The sequence below is a fragment of the Bactrocera latifrons genome, unplaced genomic scaffold (assembly GCF_001853355.1).
Source record: "Bactrocera latifrons isolate USDA-ARS-PBARC rearing strain unplaced genomic scaffold, ASM185335v1 scaffold_187, whole genome shotgun sequence".
Classification (NCBI taxonomy): Eukaryota; Metazoa; Arthropoda; class Insecta; order Diptera; family Tephritidae; genus Bactrocera; species Bactrocera latifrons.
The window spans coordinates 199,689-227,179 of NW_017535374.1; the positions used below are offsets into that span (position 1 = coordinate 199,689).

General features: G+C 36.0%; 2 protein-coding genes across 2 annotated transcripts in view; one reads left to right on the forward strand and one right to left on the reverse strand.

The window, feature by feature from the left end:
* LOC108967399 (protein spaetzle 4) overlaps window positions 1–585 on the reverse strand; it is a 26,864-nt gene extending 26,279 nt beyond the window's left edge. Inside the window, exon 1 of the mRNA XM_018930782.1 lies at window positions 215–585. The gene's annotated coding sequence lies outside the window, so the exon portion shown is untranslated. The remainder of the gene's footprint in view (window positions 1–214) is intronic.
* Window positions 586–11,644: 11,059 nt separating this feature from the next.
* On the forward strand, window positions 11,645–20,327 carry LOC108967400 (conserved oligomeric Golgi complex subunit 8). Its single transcript, XM_018930783.1, has 6 exons — window positions 11,645–11,663; window positions 17,341–17,412; window positions 17,472–17,944; window positions 18,003–18,216; window positions 18,290–18,465; window positions 19,389–20,327. The coding sequence occupies exons 2-6, from the start codon at window positions 17,358–17,360 to the stop codon at window positions 20,202–20,204; spliced, it is 1,734 nt and encodes a 577-aa protein (XP_018786328.1). The 5' UTR covers window positions 11,645–11,663; window positions 17,341–17,357; the 3' UTR covers window positions 20,205–20,327.
* The last annotated feature ends 7,164 nt before the right edge of the window (window positions 20,328–27,491 follow it).

Below are 27,491 nucleotides of genomic sequence, written 5' to 3' on the forward strand. Positions count from 1 at the left end.
ATTATCTTTCTCTATATTTTTCATTTTATTTCATTTATCTATTTATTTTTTATTTTCTCAGCACCTTGCATGAAGTATTTATATGTTTAACACTATTATTAACTTTATTTCATTTTTTTATATTAAAAAGTTAATTTTCGCTTAAACTTCACTCTTACTTTACCGTTGTCTCGAAGCACTTTATGCACTTTTCTCACGTGCAAACAACACTTACACAACAAAATATGAATTTCACCAACTTTGTTACATTTCTAAATGCACACATCACCTCAGCGCTGAATTGTATTTCACTGCAACGCACCACACACATACACACACAGCGTTGTATGCATGCGTACACATGCGCAGATATGCCACCTTAATTCCCTTTTATGAGTTTTTAATTTATTTAACGTTGATACTGTTGTCGTTGCTATTGCTGATGCCGTTGCCGTTTTATCTTCGGCCGATTTATATTTCATGAACACTTCCTGCTAGCAGTTCACAGAATAACTAAATGGCAAATGTAGTACGCGACGCTTGGCTAAGTAACCGAAAGCAAAAACAAAACAAGGCGAAGAAGAAAATCACGTTCACACGCTTGGCACTCACGTTTACAACTGTGCGCCGTACCAGCGGCGAAAACATCATCAACACCGAATGGCAGGCAGCAGGCAGCAGCAAACACCAAACGCCACCAAACCAAACAGCGCAGACAAACCATAAGCCATAAAGCAAGTGTGATGGCAGCGCCGAGTCAAAGCAGAAGTGGCTAAGGCGGCAGCAGCAGCAGCAGCAGCCAATAAGCCAACATGAAAGCCGCGCGCAGAACCAGACTCAGACTCGGGCGTAGAGTCTCAGACGCGCATGGCTAAGTTGAGTTAAGTGGCAAGAGGCAGTTAAGTGAGCGGCAGCGGCTAATGTCAAACCGTTGGCAAGCACCAAAGCGGCAAGTAGGTGGAGGGTAGCGGGCGGCACGCTGCTTTTGCTGATAGTGTTGGTAGCGCGCCACAAAGCATGCGCGCTGTGCGGCAGGCGGCGGGTGGTTGTTAAAGAAGCGCGCTTCCTAATGCCTGAGAGAGCGTTTGTGGGTAGTTGAGTGTGCGCAACATATATATGTTGCTGCGTGTTTGCATTGTTGACTTTGTTGCGTGCGTGTGTGTGTATGCGCGCGTTTCTGGCGTATTGTTAGGCGCTCGCTCGTATAACAGTCACATTTGACGCCGCCGCAAAGAGTGCCGCTAGTGTCTTCTACTACTACCGCATGCCTTTCCGCGCGTCTCCCACATATTGCCATCGTGCCAATGCTCGTCTGCAATTTACGCGTTGAAGTATAACTTTTTCTTATTTATTATTCGCGGCATCGACAGAAATCTACTGAAAACAAACAAAAACAAAAAGTTACTAAAAGAGACTAAAACCACAGTAAAGTGCTAGTGAAGAAAGGCAAAAAAGGAGCGAAAAGGTGAAAAGAGTAAAAACAACAAAAACAAAAATAAAAACAGTGTTAACAGACATGTTGTTAGCGCCGCTGTAGCATTCGAGTGATGAGCGATTTGCCACATTTGTACACATGGATTTGTTTAATTGTTGTTGTTTTTTTGTTATTATATTTGTAGCTACATTTATGAATTTTGATAGTACTACTACTCTTCTTCTTCTTCTTTTACTACAACCAATATTATTTTTTCTTCTGCTATTTTACTACTACTACTTTTTTTCATTACCACCAATACTAGTTATTATATACATTAGTATATTTCGGCTGCAACTACCATACTATTATGGTGCAACCAATACTATTTTATTACTGCTACTGACTACCAATACTAGTTTTTACTTCTACTACTATTTTACTACTACTATTCTCGAAATTGGGCGTCTGTCATATCTTGCTCTTATCAATTTATTATGAGCAATTACAACAAATACACAATTTATGAAAACTCCAAATTCAATACTACGAAATTTTTAATACTTATTATGAAAGTTGCAGACTTACATTTTTCTAAGTTCTGTTATGAGGTGGTGATTTATGCTATAATGAAAATATTCTTACAATTTCAGTATTTTAATACTATTTATTCTAGTTTTCTACTACTTTTTTGTCTACTACTATTTTTATTACTACTTTTTACGTTGTTTATGTGTATGTGCTCTTATGTTTTAAACAACTATTCGAAAAAATTTCATTATTTAAATGCCATGTATTCTAGTTTTCTACTACATTTTTGCCTACTACTATTTCTAAACCGCGCTGAAGTAATTCTTTTTATTTTCTAGACTGGATTGTTTGCTTAATATATCTTCAGTCTATAAATTTTGTAAACTGAAGGCGATGTCCACCGTCAATAACGAGCATTAGAGACAAATGATTCAATCCTTTTTAGTACGAAATGCCAAAATCAATGTGATAAGGCCAGTTAAAGGTTAGTAAGAACTTTTCTACTTTTTAAGCAATATGTAAAACCTTTTTTCTTTTGTATTACAAATTTATTCGCTTAGTATTTATATAAATTCTACTACTATAAAATCTACTACTATTATTCCTAATACTTTTTCGTAATATTATGTTGTACCATTATTTGTCACTTTTTGTCGTCGAAGTAATTTTTTGCGTATTTCTACTTATTGAACTACCACATTTTTGTTTTTCTACTACAATTATCACTACTATTTTTAAACCACCCAAACGCACGGCATCAATTTTTTATGACGCAGTACTTTTCGGTTTGCTTGTTTCTACTTTTTATACTACGCTTACAACTACCATCTTAGCTACTACTATTTTTAATATTTAGTACTTTTACCACTACTATTTTTAATAGTAACGACTACTACACAATCTCTACCCTGTTCACTGAGGTGCAATTTAGTATGCCAGAAAGTAATGTGTAGGCGCTGAAGATGTACTAGCCAATACTTAAAAACAGACAGACAGCTAGACAAACTGTTGGTCAAATGGTCGAACCTTTGGCTAGTCAGACACTCAACCATTCAGTGAGCAAGTCACCCAGCTGCTAGAAACTACAAGTATTCATACATACTAATGCTTGTGTGACTGCATCGGACTCTGCTTGCCGCCACAGCAGCATAGCTGACGCGCACAGCTGATTGGATGCTCAACTACTACGAGCTTGCGCATTTCATACACCGAACACCGCTGTGTGACGCCAAAACGTTTAACTACAAGCTTGCTACTACAACTTTTTACCACTGCTGAGCCTGCCAGCTCTGTGGCTGCGGCTTTTGCGTTGCTTAATCATCGCTTCACGTTCTACGCTTTGCGCAGTGTGTCTGTTTGTGCGTCTGCCTCTGTAGTACCGTCTACTTGTTTCTCTCATTTTCTCATTTTACTTTTTTTTTTTGCTTGCGCGCGCACACTTGTTTCTGCCGTGCGTTGTTGTGGTCTTCGCCGCATTAACATTAATGAACGCGCCTGCACGCCTTAGTAGGTCAGTAGTGGTAATTGGCGCGTCATTGTTTGCTCGTCTTCATTTACTCATTCGCCTTCAATTTTTCTATACTTTACTTAAGAGTTCTTTTATTTTTATTATTATTCTTATCATAGCTTTTTAATTTATTTCTCATTTTATTTACTTTCGGTTTGTTTGATTCGATTGTCTTTTTTATTCGTAATGTTTGTCATTTTATTTATGTTTAATGACCGTAACCAGATTAGATGGAGTGTCTTTTATAGGTATGCTTTACAAATATATCGTAATATCGTATTCATTGTGTAAAAGTGTTCATCTCTTTTTTTTTTTGATAGATAGATATATTTTTATTTCATGTACAATAAATATACAGGAAACAAGAAAAAAAAAATTCCCTCATTCTGTCACTTTTCAGTCCAACAAATTAATATTAGGTTGTCAAAAAAGTCTTGCGGTATTTTCGCTAGTTGGCGCTGAGAGCACGTAGTTCTACTTTATTCGTCGCATCGGGTCATGCTATACCTTTTTGGAAAGCTCATTTCACGTGTTTGATTGATTGACGCCATATTTTACAGTACTACGACCTGTTGAGGCCTTTCTTCTAACAATGATCTAGGTGTTGACTTATTGGACTGTTGTAATTAAAACGACTCGAGTATATGGATCATATTGAAAGGTTATACATAGAATAGTGACTCTTAAACCATATAACAATCTTATATCCGGCTGAATATAATGTATAAAAATGTTCATCTGTCTTCAAAAAGCATTACTTCATACATTTCTAATACTCTTCTTTGAAAATGCGAAATGTTTTTCATTGGTTCTGTTATTAGGCGTAATACTAATTGTATACTTTTCTCACAAAGTCGCACACCTCCAAAAGTCTTTTTAGAACTATTGAGGCTTTTCTTCAAACAATTATCAAGCTCTTACTTTATTAGACTGTAGTAAATAAACTGCTTTTAATCACAGCTTCTAGCTATTATTATTCATCTGGAAAGTTTATATATAGAATAGCGACTCTTGAACCGTATATCAACCTCAGGGCTGGCTGAATATCATCTTGAAAAACGCCTCATATTTGAGCACTAGGCGTATTTAATTAAACTTAAGTCAAGCATTTCGCATTGGTGGCCAAATAAAGAGTAGTCCGAAAGCATTTTTGACAGCACATACCTATAAAATCGGTACATTTTTGCAAAAATTGATTCTCTTGGTAAAAATTTTTTGCAAAGAGTATTTTGTATGTGAAATATAATAATTTGACAAATTCGTATAATATATTGAAATAGGGTTGTCATGTAATAACATTTATAGTGTTCTTTAATTAAAGAAAAATCATAGTTATGAGAGCCGAAGAAGTCATTACAGATTAACAAAAAAATATGAAAAAATATTTGTATATACATAAAAGGAAATCAAAATTTATTTTTCAATAAAAAATTTAGTAGAGTTGCCAAAATTTACAATAATTATATATTTTTTTGGATTTAAATGCTAATGGTTGTCAAAATGCCCATAAAACAACAGTTTATGCAAATTTTAGCTTAAAGCATGCTTAAACAGAGTTGCCATAACTATAGAATTCCATAGAGTTGCCATTGTTTACAATATTTATATAATTTATTTGAAGTTAAATGCCGAAGCTTTTAACTTAAAGCAGGCTTAAACAGAGTTGCCATCACCAAAGAATTCTAGCTATCCAAAAATAGAAATAATAAGCTGCAAAATAAAGGCTTGAAAATTTCCGAAAAAATGTTGGAATACCCCAATTTACACATATTTATATAACCGGTGGCAAAAGAGATGACAGAGTTGCCATTTTTTAAAATTTATTTTCGCTTACTTTTGTAAAGAAATATAAAAAAGATGTAGCTATCAAAGCTGACATGAAAAAAGTAGTTTTAGCTCAAAGTTTTCTTAAAAAAAGTTGCCATCTTTACAGAATTCTAGTTATCAAAAAATGGAAATAACAAGCTAAGGCTTGTTAAGCTTAAGGCTTGGAAACGGCATAAAAATGTTAAAATACCTAAATTCACACCAGCCGATGTCAAAAGATATGCCAGAGTTGCCATATTATTTAATTTTATTTCGTTTACTTTTATAAAGAAGTAGCTGACATGGAAATATATAAAATTGTATGTTCTGTATACGCATTTACATATATATTCGACGCTTATATGGCAACTCTGTCGGCTATTTTGTTTTAAACTCTTACAATAATGCTTATTTTAATTTTACCGTATATTTTCGACAGTTTTCCTTTGTATTTATAAACATTGTTTTTTTTTGCATGCAACATATTAGTTTTTGTTGTTGTTATTCGCAACAAACTACTACATTATGCAAAACACACATCCACACCAACACGATTGCGACGAGCGTGATGCTGAGCTGAGGTTGACTTTTCCATGCCCTCGTCTAAATGATAAATGTGCGACTAAACCGCACAAGCAGACAGCGAAAATCATAATAATAAAAAATTAAAAAAAAAAGAGTATACAAGTATATACAAAATATTTGTTCGTGAGAATAGCGGCGCTTGGGAGCAGGGGTACCGGAGCTGCAACACTTCGGCAATATGTTCACAAGGTGCAGCCGACATGCAATTGCTGTGTATTTTTCCCCCAAAGTGGAGGCGTTTGTTGCGAAAATTGGAAAATTCAATTTATTTTTCGGTGAACAGAAAATTTTAAGGTGAGCCTACTATGGCCGGGGCCACAAAAGACTTAAGCAACAAACTTGCGCGGTGTAAAACCCAAATAACTCAACGCCGCCGCATAGTGTGTGTGTGTGCAAGTATTGGTGCTGCCATCGGTTGCTTTTTCAGTATTTATTTTGCTACGATCGAATGAAATTTGTGCGTATGTGTATGTGTGTGCGGAAATGAAAGTGAATTTCTAGCGGTAAAGCTAATTGGGTGTAACTATTTAAATTGCAGCTTCTCTAAATTGGCTAATGTTAAACAGACACATACACACATACTTGCAGACAGGCGACTATTATTCGATACTGATTAAGGCCCCCTTCTATGGAAGGATGGATGTATGGTGTGGTGCTACGGAGACAAAAACCAAAAGCAACGGATCCAGGCCCTAGACAATAAGTCATATGCCAAATAAATAAGCACATTGCACAGGCTGTCGGCACTCAGACTTATCAGTGCTTTCCGCACAATATCAAGTGACGTTGCTGAAGTAATACGAGTAGTCAGTATTAGTCAGCCAAAGGAGCTAAAAGAGATGAGAGAGAGAGAGAGTCAAGGACGGTCAATCCACACACTGATAACGGACAACCATTCGTGGATCGATATATGGCATGGGGACTATAATTTCCACCTAACCCAAATACTAAGTAGACATGGGTGCGTCAGACAGACTTTAGTTTGAATTGTCCGAGATGTCCAGAGTGCTTTGAAAACTCTGAGCATTTTTTTTTATTGCTCTCGCTTTTTAAGTACAAGGGAAACGGTGGAAAATTGTATGACACTTATGTGCCATTCAACTGAAAATTTTCAGCGAAGCGGCAGCCTCAATCAAAAGTGAGACATATAGAGCAGATTAGATGTCCGTTATTCTGTGCCATAGAGGATACTTAAATGTCTTATTGCTCTCAGAGTTGGGTTTAACTGATTTAATTTACACACTACAGGGTTTGTCCGGAAAGTAATAAGACTGAGTCGATATACAAAAAATTATTGAACCAATCCTTACAATTCTTTAAAAATATTCAAAACAGGCTCCTTTGCCAGCCCGATTTTCAAGCATTGAAGGCGTCATGGAAGCCATTCTTCGGAATAGCCTTGAGAGACGTGGTGCATCTGCTTAGATCCTCTCTGTCGTCTCTCAATGAAAACCTAAAAAAATTGCAAGTTAACTTGAAAAGGTTCTCAATTTACAAACAAGTACTTTTGTAACTAGCTACTTTAATACTAACTGAAAGTTAGATACAATTTCGTTGAAGTCTACGGTTATTAACTTAAAAAGTAGTTATATTCGGAACTAGTTACTTTTGGGGTAGTTACATTTGGATCAGTTAATTTTGAAACTAGTTACCAAGGTCAAAAATTAATTTACCAATGAATTTAATTTTTAAAAAATTCAGAAGGCTTTTTAGCATATATAAAGTTTAAAACATATTTTTCAATTTTCTTTTTTTAGGGTGGCAACTATTATATGTCTCAATTGAAAAAAAAAAATCGTGGGTTATATTTCTTTGCACGATTTTTCTGAAAGCATTACATTTTATGTACATACGTATGTATATATTCAATTATCTTGAATATATTTCAAAAGTGGAAATTACAAGCTCTATTAGTATTTTTTGACGGTTTTTGACTAAAACACATCATGTAAGATTTTGTTCAGTTGTATTTTTTTACAAATGGTGGCAACTCTATTCAAAGAGTGTAAATTAGAAGCTTTCTAAGCTAATTAATAGCTTTATAAGTATTTTTTGACGGATTTTGACTGAAACACATTACGTACAAATTTTTACAGTTATATTTTTTCAAAATCTATAAGAATTTTTTAACGGGTTTTGACTGAAATGCATTATGTAAAATTTTTCACAGTTATATTTTATCAAAAGGTGGCAACTCTATTCAAAGAGTCTAAGTTAAACCCCTTCAGAGTATATTGTAGACGATTTTTGACTGAATGGCAATACCAAAAATTTTGTTCCGTTACACTTTTTCGTAAGGTGGCAACACTGTTTAAAAATAGTTTAAATTAAAGGCTTTCCAAGACATTTTATTTTATTTCTGTCAATATTTTTAACTTTTCGCATACATTTCGTAATGTTTTGTTTAGATAAAGCAGTTGGGTTGATAGATGGCAACATATAAATAAATTGTATAATCTTAAAGTTTCAAAAAAAATTTGAAACGATTTATATGAATGCATAACTTGCGGCACATATTTCATATTATATTTTATTTAAATAGAATAATATAAATTTATAATATTTTTTTAAGCAAGTGGCAACTCTACATGGAAATATTTAGAAGTTATAAGTAGTTAAGAAGAAATAGAGGCATCCTCCGATTAAATTTTCTCAACGTCCCAACCACTGTGCACCATCATCTACAATTACACCAAAACCAATACTAAACTGAGTGAAGATTAACAACCATAACAATGATGAAAAGTCAAAAGACAAAAAAAAAAAAAAAAAAAAAAAAAAAAAAAAAAAAAAAAAAAAAAAAAAAAAAAAAAAAAAAAAAAAAAGACAAAAAAAAAAAACACGCGTTTAGCTTCAGCGCAGACTTACACAAATGAAAGCAGTACAAAATCGTGTTGACTTCAACGTCAACTTCATTGATCTTTCGTAACACCATGTGACTGAACGGACGAATAAACGCTAAAGTCAAACTTATTGCACAACCACAATAAGAGAAGAAATGTATTGAAAATAAACTGAAGACGGGCGTTGAGCATCACAACTCTTGGCCATGAGAAGAAAAAACTAGGAAACAAAACAGGATAAATGAAAACAACAACAATTACTTCGTATAGAATGACAACGAGCACAAAGAGTCATGACTTTTCGCCCTGTTTCGTAGCCGAGGTGATGGCTGGTGGCGCCCCTATATGCTCAGAAGGGGAGGTCAAAAAGTGTTGAAGCAAATAATATTGGTGCTTAATGCTTTATATAATGGTTAAATATTTCTAGAATTAAAAAAAAGTTTTCGGAAGTCTTTTATTTGAATAGAGTTACCACATTTATAATAAATACAACTGCAGAAAAATTTTCATAATTTGCTTTAGCCAAAAAACTATTCACAGATTGCTCTGGAGATACTAATTTACACTTTTTTCATAGAGTTACCACCTTTCTGATAAAAATACAACTGGACAAAACCTTACAAAATCTCTCAAAAATTATAATTAAAAAAGTCCTACATAATGTGCTTCACTCAAAAAATCGTTCACCGATTGCTCTGATCGATTTTAATATAGATTCTTTGCATAGAGTTGCACCTTTAAAAAATTATAGCTGAAATAAGTCCTAAAAAAGTCTTGAACCAAACTTTTTATAATGTGCTTTAGTCAAAAATCGCCCAGAGAAAGATCTGAAAGATTATACTTAAAGCTTATTGAAAAGAGTTGCCACCTTCCAAAAATATTATAACTAAAAAAAGAGGTCTTCATTCAAAAAATCATCCACAGACTGCTCTGAAAGACTTTAATTTAACATTTTTGAATAGAGTTGCCACCTTTAAAAAAATTATAACTGAAATAAGGCTTAAAAAGTGTTATTTTCTTTTGTACAGACATCCTTTATTATTGCATTCTACCAAAATCTCGAAGTAAAAGTTTATCTCATTTTCCAACTTTTTGAGCTCCCCGCTTTCAAGTCCAAACATGCCTACATAAATATAATCATATGAACACAGCTGATTGCCAACATATAAACAATTACACACATACATACATACACTCCTGTAAATATAACAGCATAATAAACACACATATCTACAAGCATCAGTCTTCACTTGGTCTTCTGCAATATTAAACTAATCATCTCGCTGCCCCCTCAGTCGTACACTTCAACTGTCGGCGAGTCGTTTGACGCACACTTTATTGTCTGCGCTGACGCGCTGACTTAGTGACTGACTGGCTGGCCGATTGTCTGAATCAGTGTAGACTTTCTGATGCATACTGCACCTCTTTCGGCTGGCTGCTGACTGCTGGCTTGGCTGACTGGCTGTTAGCTGCATGATTAAGTAGCAAAAGTGCAATGAAGTTGAGTTTTCGATTCCACTCGCTTCGGTGTGCCAAGTGAACGGGTAATGCTGGGAACTTTTTGCGCCATGAATGAAGAACGTGCTTGCTTGTTGTTGTTTTCATTGTTGTTGCTGTTATTTTTTGTTGTGTTTATGCTTATTGTTCCTGTAGGGAATGGTGTTTTAGTGCTTTCTTCGGCGAAATGGCGAAAAATGGGTGGTCCGGCCCTCTGTGTGCATGTTGCAGGGGGGAGAGCGCAAAAATCTGTAGACATACATACATACATATGTATGTACGCTGTTAAATATATACAAGTACATGTAAACGGGCAGAAAACTTGTTTTATTTGCATTTTTATAGCTGTAACAGGAATTACGTTCCCAGCAGGAAACGTCGGAAGCCCTATAAAAAACATTTATATACGCGCACTAGTTGCTCATTTTTTAAAATATGAATTTAGAAGTTTTCACTCGAGTTTTTCTCGACAAGAAGCTGCTCATTTGTCGGAACCGCCGATATCGGACCACTATAGCATATAGCTGCCATACAAACTGAACGGTCGGAATCAAGTCTTTGTATGGAAAACTGTTTCATTTGACGAGATAACTTTACGAATTTTGGCATGGATTATTGTCGAAGTGAAAAGTATATTCTCCCACAAAATTTTGCGGATCGGACCACTATAGCATATAGCTGCCATACAAACTGAACGGTCGGCATCAAGTGTTTTTATGGAAAACTTCTTCATTTGACGAGATATTTTCATGAAATTTAGCATGTATTATTTTCCAATATTATAATGTTATCTCCGATTATATTGTTCTGATCGGACCACCATAGCTTATAGCTGCCGTACAAACTGACCGAACAAAATCAAGTTAAACATCTTTTTATATACCCTTTCATGGCATAAAAATTACGCCTGTGAGGGGTATTATACGACCTAAAGTTCACTTTTTTGTTTTGTATATTTTTTTATGTAATTTAATATGCATTTAATATGTTTTTTTTTTTTTAATTTTTTCTTTTTTAATTTTTTCTTCCTTTGTTTGGCTTGTTGGTTGTGTGAAAACTATAAAACGTCTTATTTCTCATAATTTTCGTTTTTTCCGCTCCTTCATTGTTGTTTTCTACTTTGTGGCGAAATTGCATGCGAAATTTGCAGCACACATACACACACCCACACATGCAAAAACGCGAAAAGGGCGCTGAATATTGTAGGAAATGAGCAAAGCAAAGATCTTTAATGCATTACACATATGTGTATATACATACTTACATACATATATGTATATGTAAGTACATATATAAACGTTTACTTACGGTAAATTTAACCAAACGCGAAATGCCCGCTTAACCACGGGGCATAAACGTACAAGCCACAATTTATAAATTGGGCGAACGAGCGCTGGGATCGCCTTATTTGCTTGCTGTGCCGCCGCCATTAAGTGAAAGTGCAAAATCGATGAAGTGAAGCCGAAAGCAAACTAAAAACAAAATGTGAAAAAAATATTAAGTTAGTATTTCTCGTTAACTCGAGCGTCCGGCAAATGGGGGAGCGTGTTTAAATGCTAAATCAATCGAAAAATATGTTTTCTTCTGCTTATACGATCACATATGTGAAGCCGCCACTTATATATGTATGTGTGAGTTTGTGTTTATATGCATGCAATATTTATTTTTTATTATTTCGTCAACCAATAAAGTTGCCGTTCAGTTAGTCCATCTTAGTTTCCTTCTCTCTGTGTAAGTTACATCATCGCTGTTGTTGATTTTAAATCGGAGAAAGCAATATTTAGCGCTCTTCTTCACGCCGCGATTTAATTATATAATTTTGTTATAGGAAATGTAGGCTGAACTCGGATGAAATTATTTTTTGATGTGCTCAATCCATTTTTAAATGAGTGGTCATTTGTGTAAACACTGAAAATCACAGCCGAGCGAAAATGTAAACAAATTTTGGGAGAAAGGGGCTAAATTATCAAAATCGAAATCTAAGGGTAATTTACTGAGTTGTCAACTCTCTGTTCGTGATTTACCAATAACTGTAGGCATTGAGTGGTTACATCGTCTCGATGGTCAGAAAAAGGTGTTTTTTATGATTTTGTTGTAAAGATTTACAGAATTTCATGTATTTCACAAAAAAAAAAAAAAAAAAATAAATAAATAAATAAATAAATAAACAAGTAAAGAAGGGCTAAGTTCGGGTACAACCGCACATATTATTCTCTTGCAACTTGCAAGGAATAAAGGAGGAGGAAGTGGAGTACCTTCAGATACATAAGGCCTATTAGTTATATTTTATTAAAATAAATCTATCTATTGATCTATATATTTGTATGCGAAATAAAGTCAACCGAAAGCTCGAAAATCCTTATATTAGGTACATATATGAGGGCTAAGGGAAGTATTGACCTGATTCAATCCATTTGTAGCATATAGGCATACTACTATCAGGAAAAGATCCTCTCGGAATATCAATTATAAATTTTACACATTGGCCAATATTTTCAGTAAAAAGTCGACTATAGATACTGATGGCAATATTCCTCCTAGGTGCCGAATGAACAATTTTTGTTAGATTTGGACAAATGGTCTGGCCATAACGCGGCATACCCAAAAGGCATTATTCTTGCAAAGTTTTATCCTGCTAAAATAATTTCATCTTGCTTTGTACACTCGAATGGAAAGAATCAGATGGAATTTAAAATTGTGTTATATGGGAAGTAGGCATGGCTGTAGTCCGATTTCGCCCATTTTTACACTGAAATATGGAAACGTCAGAGGAGTGTCATGCGCAAAATTTGGTTAATGTCGGTTGAGCGGATCCTAAGATTTGTGATTTCACCTAAAAATTCTCTCATACCAGATCTGGGTAAAATTTAATATCTATGGCGTATTTTGTTATTGATTTATTGCGCGTTTAGTACTTTTTTAACAGTAACGTTCCGATTTCAATCATTTTGACACTGTCGGTGATAGTTCTTATAATGTCCTAAGCGAATTTTGCTATTATAGCTGTAGTGGTCAGTTGTTCCTTGCTACTGCGATCCCCTCTGTCTAATAAGAGTTTTATATCTTAATGTAGTGCTTAGTTATTATATATATAACCTTATATCTATTCAGATTAGTTTTAGGTGATATATACAACCGTTAGGTGGACTCTGTAGAAGCATGTTGCAAGAGTAAAAAAATGATACCTGATACCAATGTTTCATAGCAGATCTCTGAAATCCTTTATTATTACTATTATAAACGAATATAGTTAACGATCGAAGGACTAGTCACAATTGTGATTTTTGCCAAAACAGCGGGTTCCCACAAAAACTCATTTTTTGTGACAAATATAAGAAGAACGTGGGGTCGAGCCTTGGGTCCGGTCGTTTCGAAAAAAATTTTCTTACCGCAAAAAACGTATGGAGAAAGCGTTTAAAGTTTAATTTCAATTAAGAGATTCTTATCTTATCCCTAGATAACCTTTCGGAGGATTATTCTTGTTATGAAAAATTTTCCATATAAGTTTTATCTATCCTTATATATATATCTACCCTTTGTTTGCCTGATTGGATCTCCCATTTATCTAGACTTCATATTCTTTCATCTGTGATTAGAGAATTTGCTTGAAGTCGGTTTTCGAGTTGCTTCGTTCCTAATCGCATGCTTTTTGTGTCCATTTAAGCTTTTTCCTGACTCTAATATATAAAACTTTGCACTAATACAGTTTTGCAAAAATTTTATACCCACAATAATTGGTTAAGTTGTAGTTAGTTGCTGACATATTCTTTTTTTTCGAACCCGAATTTCCCAACACTGGAACCTAATAATATTCCCTTAACGCCTTTCGCTCTTGCTACAAATTTCTACTCTACAAAACTGTAATACTTCTCAGCGACTCAAATGAAAACTACGAAGTTTAGTCGCTGAATTAGAAAGTAACTAAGATAGACGAGCATGCAAAACTTGTACAAATCTAAGAGCATAACAGCGAACCAGACAAGAATAAGGCACTCAATCGCCAAAGCAAAAGCTAAAAAAAGGAAAAGAGGAACGCGCTAGTTGTGATATCAGTAGTGCGTTGCAAAGCAGCAACAACTACAAACAACTAACCGCATAAAGACGCCAGTTTGTCTAGGTACGCAGACGGTGAAAATTTGCAAGAATCAAAAGCACAACAAAAAAGTAAATGAACGAAAAAAAAGCAAAATAAACACATTCAAAATACAAGCGAACAGGTGTTCAGCGGCAAGTTTTATGCATGATCACTACACTGTGCGACACTTATTTAGGTACATGTTATAGAAAATCGAAAGCAAATATAAGTACATTGCTGGAGAGAGTCCCGAAAAATAAAGTTTTAAATTCGAATGTCATATCAACGTTCTTGGAAGTCGATTCGTCCTAAAATTTGTACAACATTTGTATTAAGATAACTTTCAATTAATACACTCTATCAAGTAGTGTTTTTTTCGAACATATGGCAACGCTGTTCAAGGAAAAACTTGATTTTATAAATATTTTTACTTTGTTTCCCATTTTGTTATATTCCCTTTATTTCATTATTAAAATAAAATAATTATTTTTAAAGCAGAGCAACTCTTCACAATTTTTTTTGTAAATATAAAACTTCTTTGTTTGAAAAAAATTTTAACTAAAATAACTCTTAACTACTTTAGATTTTATAGCAATATTATTGCATAATTTATTTTCAAACAGGTGGCAACTATTTTTTTTAAATAAGTACGGTTTTTTTAAATCTGTTTTTTTTTTGTTAATTTTATAAAAGTATATTTATTTGAAAATATTTGTTGATTAAAAACTTTAAACAGATGGCAATTCTTTTATTTCTTAGCTGTAATACTCTTAAATCTCTTTGTTAACTTAAAACTTCGAACTAAGAAGATTTCAACTAAAATAACTACATATTACATAATTTATTTTCAAACAAAAAAGATGGAAACTCTTAAAAAAATTGGCTTTTTATCCGTTTTTTGTTAATTTTATAATGCTACATATATTCATTAAAAAAAAATTAATTTTTTGTGAAAAAACTTTAAACGGGTGGCAACTCTTTTTTTTTTTAGCTGTTACTCTGGCAATTCTTTTTATTAAAATAAATTCGGCTTTTCTAAATATGTGATTTTATGTTAATTTTATAATACTAAATTTATTTGAAAATGTTTGTTGATTAAAAAATGTAAAATGTGGCAACTATTTTTTAATAAATTAGTTTTTTTTTCTTTTTTATGTGAATTTTATAATACTGTATTTATTTAAAAAAATTTTGTTTGTTTAGAAACTATTACAGGTGGCATCACTCTTATTTTTTTTGCATTAAGTCTTTAACTCTTTTTGGTTTGATTTCATTAAAAATTTTATTTTATTTACTTATTGCTGTTTTTAAACCGCTGGCAGCCTTTTCCGAATCAAACTATTTTCAACTATGATTTTTTTTAAGCCGCAGTTTGAAATCCATGAAACAGAGTTATTTAGCTTCGTTTTGTCCTTTTTGTAATATTCGTCTTAAATATATTATTTTTTGTACAGAAAACTTTTAAACTGGTGGCAACTTTATAAAAAACAAAAAATTGTGAAATTGATTAGTTTCCAGGTCGGCTGCATTTTAAAAGATTTCGAAACGCACTGTTATGAAAATATTCACAGAATTTATATAAATGACCCATCAAGTGTGACTAAGCAAATTTCGCACACTGTATGAGCTTAGTACAAGCTCTAGATCTTAGAATCAAAACAAAAAAAGCATACGCAAATAATAACACGCAAGCCATAAGAAGAGCATAACAAGCTCAAGAAGAAGACCGAATTGCCATCAAAGTATCGGTAAATAAAAACAACAATAAAGTACAAAAGACTTAAGACAGCAACGCATACAGACCAAGTAGTGATGTCCCAAGCCAAGAGACAACTTGAAACGATGCGCCACATGACTGCATCGTTCTTGAGCCGACGACTTTTAATTCTGCCTTTATATAACTGCCTTAAAGCAATGCAATGCCTGCGCGCTCATTAATCCCAAGACCAAGCGGCGGCGCGTAAAAACAATTCTCAGCCGTAAAATCGCATGCTGGCAACAATTATGTCTGCAAGAAGTCGAAGTCGGTGAGTAGGATGATCTGCCTAACGCAACTAAAGCGCTAAAAATTATGGCGCAGAGTGTGCGGGGTGAAGACGAAGCACTTGTAGACGATTTTTAGTGGCATTTAGCAAGCAAATGTTCTACTTTCACCAAACGCTGCAGCGTCGACGAGCCGACGAGCCGCCCAGCCGCATTTAATTCAGCTCAACGGCAAGTGGTCGCGTGTCGTCCACAAAGCAGCGGCACGCAGTCAACCATATGCGCTGGCAATATGGCGACAGCAACTCGCACATACAAAAACAATAATAATAATAACAACAACAAAAACAAAGAAGCGCCGCATACGCAAGTCGCATGTCGAAAGTACGCGCAAAAAGAGCAAAAATTGCGAAATTAGTCAGCGAGCATAAAAAATGTTGTCTGTTGTGTGTTTTTATTACGATTATCTACTAAAGTCTAGGTGGTCACGCATGCGCCGCCGCACACCTGTGGTTGTTCACATGTGTGGCAATACTCTCACGCTTTCTCTCTTTTTGCGCACAAGATACTCTCTATTGTTGTAATGCGTAGTTCTAGTGCAAGCAGATGGCTTCTGTAATCTATGCTAGCTTGTTTTGGGTCGGCGCAGACATTGTGGCAACAACACTGAAATTATAGTCACGCGGGGGTTTGATGCGCCGTTTGTTCTCACTCAAAACAAATAAGTAGTACATACTTATCAAATATAATACAAATTGATATTTTATTTTCATTTTTACTACGCCTATAGTTGTTTTAATAACCCATGCAACACTTCGTTTTAACCAAAAATAAATATACTTACAGCAATCACGACTCATAAAGCATAGACACTTCCTTTTAATCAAGGCTGCGAGCCATACTCGTTCATTGAAATCTTTATAAATATATATTTATCCAACATCGAAACCATATTTAGCCAATATATAAACCCTATTTGCGTTCTTATTCCACGCTCCACCCAGTGTTTCATTCTATTTCTCACCTTATCCCAATCAGCTGTGGCGCCAACTCAGCTGTTTGCATTTTGTCGACGCCACCGTAAAAACAAGTGCTAAATAAATTTGTTTAAATATTTCAGCTTAAAATATCATTAAAATGGATTTAGAGAATGAACGCGTGCTCAAATTGATTTTCCCGGATGGTTTGCCAGGTTTGTAAATAATCAAAAGTTGAAAGAAATCTTTATAATTAATGTCCATTTATTTACAGAGAACCTACGCGACAATCCAGAACTTTACAGTTATTTAGCTAATTTGGGCACCTACAAGGTGGAACAATTAAAAAAGGAGCAAGCGCGTTTGGCAGACGAAAACAAACGTATTGTGGAGCAGACACAGGAGTTGGCCATTTCCAATTATAGAACATTCATACATACCGCCGAGAATTCGCGTTCAATTTTCACCGAATTTAAAAATACAGAAGAACAAGTGAGCACCTTGCTAGATAAATTGCCTGTCTTTACGGCGGAGTGTGAAAATTTTCTCGCCAAAGCTGAAGATATAAATGAGGAAAGACGCATTAATTCGATAACATTGAAAAAGAATGCACAGCTGCTGGAAATACTTGAGTTGCCGCAACTGATGGAGCGTTGCATACGCGAAGGCCGTTATGAAGAAGCATTAGAACTGGCAAGTTATGTGCAGAAATTGGGACACAACCATAGCGATATACCGATTATAAAGGTGGGTGTAGTTTATTAGTGGTAAATTTATATTTTAATATCAATAATTATGCTTTCAGAGTATTGTACACTCAGTGGAGGCGCTTTGGCACACAATGCTGGTGCAGTTGGTGGCGCAGTTGCGCACCGATTTACAGTTGCCCAAATGCTTGCAAATTGTTGGTTTTCTACGACGTATGCAGGCATTTAGCAATAATGAATTGAAATTGAAGTTTCTGCAAGCGCGTGATACGTGGCTTAAAGGCACATTGAAAGCGATTGCCAAGGATGATGGTGCGTTTGTTTGCAGTATTTATTTATATTAATAACATTAATTATTCTAAAATCATGTCGTTGCATATAACAGCTCAGCAACATTTGACCAAAACCATTGAGGTTACGCGCATTAATTTATTTAATATTATAACACAATATCGCGCGATATTTCCCGATGATGAGCCGAGCGTTGTTGCAGCCCCCAAACCAATGCAAGGGGTGACGTGTGAGGGTGAGCGTTTGTTTCAGGCATGGCTGCATAGGAAGGTTAGTAGTTAAATGGATTTTGTTGTGTATTTTTAGAGTTTGTGAAAAAACAACTGTGTGGCTTTTTGGATAATTTAAAACATAAGTGTTGTTAATTTTTTTTTTTTTTGATTTTAAACTTTTCAAATTACTATGAATTTTAATATTCATATAATTATACTATTAAATTGAGCTCAGGGTTGCAAAAAATGCTTTAAAAAATAATTCCATTCACATTTGAATTACATACATACATTACTTTATATGTTGTAATCCCAAAAATTTTGTTTCAAAATAAATTTTAAAATTCTAATCTCAAATACCGGATTGAAAAATTTAAAAATTAAAATTAATACCAAATACCGATTTCAACAACAAAAACCACATAACAATCAATCCCAAAAATTCGAATCGAAATTAAAAATTAAATTCTTAATCCAAATACTGGAATGAAAAAAATTTTTATATTAAAATTAAATGTAACAAAAAAATAAAAAAATAAATAAAATTAAAAGTAAAAAAAAAATTTAAAAAATAAAAAAATAAAATTAATAAAAAAATAAAAAAAAATTAATACCAAATACCAGTTTGAATTAACTCCAAAAATTTAAATCATTATTAATTTAAAAAAAAAATTCGAAATCAGAGTTTACAAATATAATAAAAATATATCTTTTAGTCACATTATTGGAACTATAAAATAAAACTTATTTTTATTGCCAAAATTTAAATTAAAAATTTTCAATCAATTTTCAATCAAATTTTTTCGCGTAGCTAAATATTGAAAACATAATTTTTAATCTAATTTTTCAATAACAAAAAATCGCAATTCTGTTCAAAATTACCTACAACTTCATTATTTTTATAATTTTACGATAAAATTTCAAACAACTTTTGAACTTCTGTCAACAACTAATACCTCTACAAAAACATTTCCTTTTCAGATCGACGATTTTTTGCACACTTTGGAATTCGATTTGGAGCGCGGCATCAGCTCGTTTGACACCGTACTCGGCCAGTGCATGTATTTTGGGCTCTCCTTTAGTCGCGTTGGCGCCGATTTTCGTGGGCTAATGGTGCCCATCTTTTTGCGTGTTATACGGCGAAATTTCGGTAATGCAATTTTAAACGTGAATCAAAGTTTCGCCCAAGAACTCGAACATTACACGCTTATTAATAAAGTGACATTGCATACACGCGGGCACAAAGTGGATACAGCCAGCAATAATCCGACTACTGCACAGGAGCAAGAATCGTATGCACCACCAGAAACGTTGCTAGATTTCCATCCACTAGCCTCACTTTGCAATGGCTACTTAAACGCGCTGAACGAATTGCGTCTATGTGCGCCGGTCGCCTTGGCAAATGACGTCACACGCGCATTACAAACGTCACTGGAATTTGTCGCCACCAAAGTGTTGAGTTTATATCGAAAGGAGCAGCAAGCGTTCACCAGCGCCGAGCGTGAGACATTCGTTAAGTTGTGCTCCAGCTTGGCTTACGATTTAATACCATATATACAGCGTTGCATACACGCCATATTTCCGCAACAGACGCTAACCAATCATTTGGGTATCAATTTGTTGACGTTGGAACAAGAAGGCATCACTTACTTGCAACAACAAAAGATATTGGAGCCACTAAAACATTTATTGCCCAACAAAATACCCGAAGTATTGCTTAAGCAAGAGCCGGCGCCAACGACAGTGGAACCAGCGGCAGCACAGAGTGATGCGAGCGCTGTGTCCGCCGAAAGTTAAGCGAATAGCAGTAAAATTTGGCATATAACTACATAACCTATTGCGATATAAACTTAAGATGTCTTTAAGTTACATATTAATAAATAATATATACAACGCTGCATATAAAACGCGGCTGCAATACATACAAACGCGTGTGTGCTTGCGAAAAACTCATTTATGTGTTCGCCACAAGTGACCACAAATGCCAAATTCATATGAGTCACAATCAGCAAACCACCCTCACAACATTCCATACAGTTTCATAAGTACATAAATGTGTAAAATAAGTGCAAACATACACCACTGCATCACAACAACAACAACAAAAACAATTACTAAATAATGTAATTTATGAATTACAATTAGAAAGGAAAAATTAGCCACATGAGCTGAAGCGCAAACAAGCTGAGCATCATCAGCGTTCGCCGCAGCCACATCTGTACATACATACATACATACAGCCCAGCCACCCACTACAACTCATTCATCCGCACATCTAACTAGCCATTCATTTAACCTCATCCTCACACACACACGCACACCATCATACATACATATATATTTGTAATATTTGCGGCACTGCCGATTGCTCGAAGTTTTATTTCACTACTTTGGTGTTTGTGCTTTGGTCATCATTTTTGTGCAGCTGGTGTAATAAAACTCCCCATTTGGTCATTTGGCAATTATCCCGATAAATTAGCCGAAATAGTAGCGTTGCCCCGGCAAGCAAGTCGGCTAACTGTCAGAACAATAGCTGAAAATCAAATAAATGAGCAGCAGCAGCAAATAACAACAACAAGAACAATAACACCACATTGCTGTACTCGCAGGTTCGTATGTGTTGTATGTTCGTTTGTGTGTGTTGTAGTGTAGTGTAGCGTAGAAGCTGACAAAATCGACAAATGAATGGACGAGTAGATAATTTTCGCATTTATAAAAAGGACAATGCGCTTAAGTAGCGCCAAAATGACAGGACACTCGTGGTGGGGGAGAAGGAGAGAGAGTGTGATGTGTGTGCGAATGCACGAGTGTTTTGGATATTTTTCGCATATTGCTACATGTGCTCGTACATAGTTATTATATTTCTGTCTACATTTATATTTGGCAATTATCTCTTTGGATATACATACATACATACATACATGCATATGTACTATATTCATTTATATACTTTATATGGAATCAGTTTACGGATATTCTAGTAATATTCTTATGGTAAAACATAGTTACATATAAATGTATGTATTGTATGTATAATTATATTTCATAAAGTTTTTAAGGGACACACCTTAAAATAGTGATTTTAGGGAATTGAAAAACATAAAATCTTGTGGGTATAATTTATACAAATTTTAAGAATTTACAGTAAGAAAAAATTAATATAATTCGAGTTACAAGCCATCTCCACTGGGGCCCAAAAACATGATCTCCTCTGCTGCAGTCATTCCGCCTTTCTCCGCTTATTAAACTAACAAAAACTAGAAAAAACATTAACTTCGTTTGCACTGAAGCTTCTTATTTATTGTCGTGGACACCGTTTATGCGGTTATAGCCGAGTTTACAACAGCGCCCCAGTCGTTCTTACTTTTCGCTGTTTGGCGCCAATTAAAGATTCCAAGTGTAGCTAGATGCTTCTCCATCTGTTTTTTCAAACGGAGTCTTCCTCTTTCTCTGCTTCCCCTGGCGGACACTGCATTGAAAACTTTCAGAGCTGCAGTGTTTTCATCCATCCGAACAACATGACCTCGCCAGCCCAGCCACTGTCTCTTGATACGCTGAACTCTGTCAATGGCGTTGTATATCTCATGCCGCAGAAATCTTCCGCAAAATCTTGTATCTCGAAAACTCGTAACGCCGACTTATTAAATGTTGTTACCGCCCATGCCTCTGCACAATATAACACGACGGTAATGATGAGTGGCTTGTATAGTTTGGTATTTTTTCGGCAACAGAGGACTTTGTTTCTCAATTGCCTACTCAGTCCGAAGTACTTCCTGTTGGCAATAGTTATTCTGCAGTGGATTTGCAGGCTGACATTGATGTTGGTGTTAATGCTGGTTCCAAGATAGACAAAATTATCAACGACTTCGAAGTTATGGCCGTCAGCAGTGTCGTGGCATGCAAGTCGAGTGCGGTTGTTATGGCCAATGATATCAATATCATCAGCATACGCCAGCAACTGTATACTCTTATAGAAAGGTTGTACCTTCTCTATTCATCTCTGCAGTTCCAATTATTTTCTCCAGCAGCAGATTGAAGAAGTTGCACTATAGCGAGTCGCCTTGTCTGAAACCTCGTTTGGAGGTCCTTGTAGTGCTGCTCAACGCCTACTTACACAATCATATTAGCTTTGCGGGGATACCAAATTCAGACATACCGGCATAAAGGCAGCTCCTTTTCGTGCTGCCAAAGGCAACTTCAATATCGACGAAGAGGTGGTGCGTGCGATCCTTTTTTCACGGACTTTTTCCAAGATTCAACGCATAGCGAATATCTTGTCAGTTGTTGATTTTCCAGGGCGAACACTGGCTGGAGCAGGTTGGAAAAGTATTCCCTTTAAAATTTCAGTATGCTCTCGGCATCAGTCATTAGATCAACTTTGATGTTCTACAAGAGTATGCTCAGGTCGTGAAACCTTTGGGTAATCGCCGCTCCTTTCGTAGAAATTTCGAGCATTAACCCTGTCTGCCAGTTTGTCAAGCTCTTCATACTCACGCATTTCGTCCTCTTTCTTTTTCTGTCTGCAAATGCTTTTCCCCTTCCCTCTTCAACTCTCGATATCTATTCCATCCCGCACGTGTTGTGGTCGATCGTAACGTTGCAAGGTAGGCAGTCTGTTTTCCCTCCGCTGCGACACTGCACTCCTCGTACCAGCTGTTGTTTTGCATTTTTCGAAAGCCAATGGTTTCGGTTGCAGCTGTACGTAAGGAGTTTGAAATGCCGTTCCACAGTTCCCTTATACCAATTAGTTGACTAGTGCTCTGAGAGAGCATTTCCAGCTTCTCGACGTCGAACCTTCCTCGTGGTTGTTGACTGCACAGAGGCGGGTGCGAATCTTGGCTGCAAGTCGTCGTGGAGGCTGAATTTACCGACCGTGGGTGCGTTTCCAGCGCTCATAGAAGGCATCTTTGGTCACATCGTCCTTTTCTTCCGGCGGGGCGTGGGCGCAAATCAGCGATATGTTGAAGAACTTCGCTTTAATGCGAATTGTTTCTAGACGTTCATCCACCGGGGTGAATGAGAGTACTCGGTGACGGAGTCTCTCTCCCACCATGAATCTCACACCAAACTTGCGCTCCTTTATATGGCTCTGTAGTAAATGTCACAAGGACTCGTCTCTGTCCTTGTCCCATCCATCGAATTTCTTGGACGGCGGTGATGTCAGCCTTTATTTTTACGAGGACATCAACCAGCTGGGCAACGGCACCTTCATAATTAAGGGACCGGACATTCCAGGTGCATGCCCTCAATTCGTAGTCCTTATTTCGTTTGCTATGGTCGTCATCAAAAGCGGGGTCTCACATCCGAGGCTTGTTCTTCCTTTTCATTGGTATTAGTTTTTACGTGGCGGGTCTCAAACACAGCGCACAACCCTGCGGAGGGGATGTTTCGCCTTAAAACGAATGTTCCTAGGCTACCGAGAGGATACTTGGTCAAAGACCGGAAATTATGAACTGCTTGAGTCATATGTAAAATATTCGTTTCTGGCCACTCCCAAGTGAATGGCGATCAGAGAACTGTCCTCACTGGCCTGAACTTCTACACATGACTCCATCCTCCAAAGTTTGTTATAAACTTTAAAAATTATTAATTATCAGTTAGTTCAAATCGTGTAGAGAAAATTTTATATTGAATTTATTTATGTTCATTAATGTATGTTTTTATAAATGCAAACATTTTGTGTGGGAATACTTGCAGGGGAACATATTATTGATTGATTCAACAGTTCATTTTAAACGAATCTTCGAAAAAATGTCAGTGCAAAAAAGTTATTTGAAGACTAGGAACAGATTCACAACTGAGCACAGTTTACAGTTTTTGTTTGTTGAATATTTATTTACTATATAAAAATAATTTTGGGGTTATTACTGCAATTTTTCAAAGTTCCTACATTCCAGTCATTAAAAATTATAAGCGTTCCTGGGAACAGTTGAATGTTATGTTCTATGAGATTTCTAAGATTTCAAATTTGTAGCCCACGAAAAGTTATTTTAAGACTGGGAACAGATACACAAATGAGAACAGTTTAAGTTTTTGTTTGTTGAATATTTATTTACTGTATAAACATATGTATGTATATGGTGTTAATATTGCATTTTTGCAAAATTTTTCGCTTTCGAACTCTTAAAGATTATAAACGTTCCTAAGAACAGTTGATTTTCTAAGTGTTTGAAAGTATTATATGAGTTTGATACCTTTGAAAAATATTCCAGACTTGAGAGCAGTTGTCAGTTTGTGACATTTTGCTTACATGGGCCTAAATTGTATCCTTTAAAATCAACACTTGTTATTATTTCTTGCCTACTACTTAACTAAATCGCCATATATGTAATAACCACATTTGGGCTTGGCGACCACTAACCACAAAGAAATGGGAATTGCACATTGAATTGCGTGGATTTACCAGCATTCAACGAATCTATGGGGCTCACAAAATATTGACAATTGTACAAAGCTAAGGTCAATAAGTGTTCACACGTCTGACTAACTATTCACAAAGCTGCATTTTGTTGCTGTGCTCATGTGGGGTATGCTTCTGCAATGTCCTCCAAAAATTAAGTTGATAAATCTAAGTGCTTACAAAGTGCAACTAACACACATACCCATATACATATAAGATACATACTATGTATGTATGTATGTATGTATCATATTTTTATGGCGGCTTGTGCGCATTTGACTAACAAAAACCGCGGTGTTATAACGGTAAATTGAAACTGACGCATAAAGAACAACTAAAACCTATACAACAAATTGTTTGCGCGCAAAAGCAAAGTGCAATTCCAATTGATTGGTTGGCGGGGCGTTTTGAGCCTCAATAAAAGTGTGTGTGTGTGTGTGTGTGTGTGTGGGTAGGTGTATGGGTGCGGTCGCGTAGTGTGCTTGTGGTCAGTTCAAGGCGAGTCAATATTTATGCAATTTCGCGCGCAATCACTAAAATACCCGAATTTCGTAAAATACCGAGCGAAAAAATAACGCAACAACAACTACAAAGTAACAACAATTTTTCCTTTGTATGTAATCGATTGACGCGTTTGGTCGCGTATACGCCCCAGCGCACCAAGGACAGGCCAACGTTATTCATATAACGATATGCAATTTCGCGAACTAAATGCACACACACATGCCAACATTTATATGCAACACACACATATACTATATAACGAGCAAGCCGACTGACTGTGCGGGGATATAGCGGGTGCTGGATAGTCTTTTTGTACGCAAAAATAGTGCGAGCTTAACTGAGACGCAATTTTATGCATTTGCCTGCATGTGTGTACTTGTTTGTATGTAAGTTGTTCGTTTGTATGTATGCATTTTGATGCGTTTGATTGCGAAATTGCGCAACTTGCGTTGTTCTGCTTGCGTTCGCAGTGTATTTTTAAGTGCACCACTAAATATACACGAGTACAAGCGTAGGCATTCGACCAGTAGTAATCCGTCGGCAGCAAGTGCGGGTGAGAAGCTGACAAAGCAGCGCACATAGCGCACCAACAACAGCGTCCGAATGGGCAACAACTCATTGCAAGCTGTCGAATTGAGCTTTAGCTGGGGGAAAAATGAAAATTACTCCTTCTTGTCTATGGAAATATTGCCGGCAAATGGCTCAATCGCCCTGTGCACAGTGCTTTGTTAGGTCTATTTCATAAATTTTCAAATTTTTTTTTTTACTTACTTGTTATCAATTTAAACTGCACTGATTTCTTTCTAGAGCTCGATTTTTTACAGGTGTCTCAAATGTGACTCGGCGGCAGATCCTTCCACCTCCTTATAGTAATTGTACATCTCATAATCTAATATTTTTTCCTCCTGCATTGAAGATGTTTACTTAAATTAAGTTTGATGCAGTCACCGACGCTTCTATACCGACGGGTTTGCGGAGTAAGGTCGGGGGTATACTTCGAGGATCTTGATATCTTTCTTTCCAGCCGTCTACCAAACTCAGCTGGCATCTTCCGAACAAAGAAAGGGAGGGATGTGAAGTTCTACTAAATAACTCTGAGAGAAAATGGAGAGCTACCACATGCACTAATAGCAAGCCGGAATTGTTAGCTTTGACGTCGCCAAAGATAAACTTTAAGCTCACAGTCACTGTCAGTTCAATTCCACTTGTCCACTTGTTTTATTTGGGCTCCCGGTCATAGGAACATTTTCGCCAATAATCAAGCAGACGGGTTGGCCTCTCTAGACAGTTAACTAGGCAATTTAAACAAATAGCTTAGAACAGAAAGAAATCTACAGTCAAGTCTTGTATACAAAATCGTTGAATGCATTGAGAACCTCCGTCTCAGCCGAGAGCTCCTGTTTCTTCTCGAGACAAGGAAGCCTTGGCCAATTTTGGTTTGGTCAAGAAACTACTCGGGCGTACCAAATAAAAGTGCCTTCTTCCACTATTACTTCCATTGTACTCATTTATATGCTCTCTTATGGTCCGACCTCATTGCCGGGCCACAGAATCGCCAAAAATCAACAGATAAGCTGATAAGGAAAGGGAACTTAGCCTCGTTTTCAGTTTAATGGCAACGGGTCGGTGTTCTCGTCTCCTCGTGTGTTCTACTACTCGATAGCTGAGTTTCGTGGAAACTTGGCCAGAACTGGGTTACTATTGCTTCATACGCTGTCGCAAGCTCTTTTCGGCGCATTAGCGATCGTAGCAGATCCACTGAGCGCTTTGTCTTAATTAAGACTAGCCTCTTCCTAGTTGTGGGAGTTCTAACAGGCCATTGCCCTGTCGGTCTCCATGATGTAGGGTTGAGAATCTCACCAAACGCCAGCTAAAAAAGCTGTATGAAAGAAGATGAAGTGGAAACGTATCAGCACTTCCTTTTTGAATGTTCCTCGTTTGGCTTTCATTGGCTTCCAGGCGTTGACTTATAAGTTTGAATTGCAGGAGTTCTGTTTTTTTGGCTTCGCAAAGGACTGTATATATTACTTTACATATGGGTAAATTCATTATTCCGCCTGCCTAACTGATGTACTACAGACTAATCTGGCTTGTTACCAAAATTATATAAAAGTGAGATCACGAACTTCTGTCCGCCATTTTTAACCCTCCATAAAACACTGTATCCTTTCCGTTCGCAT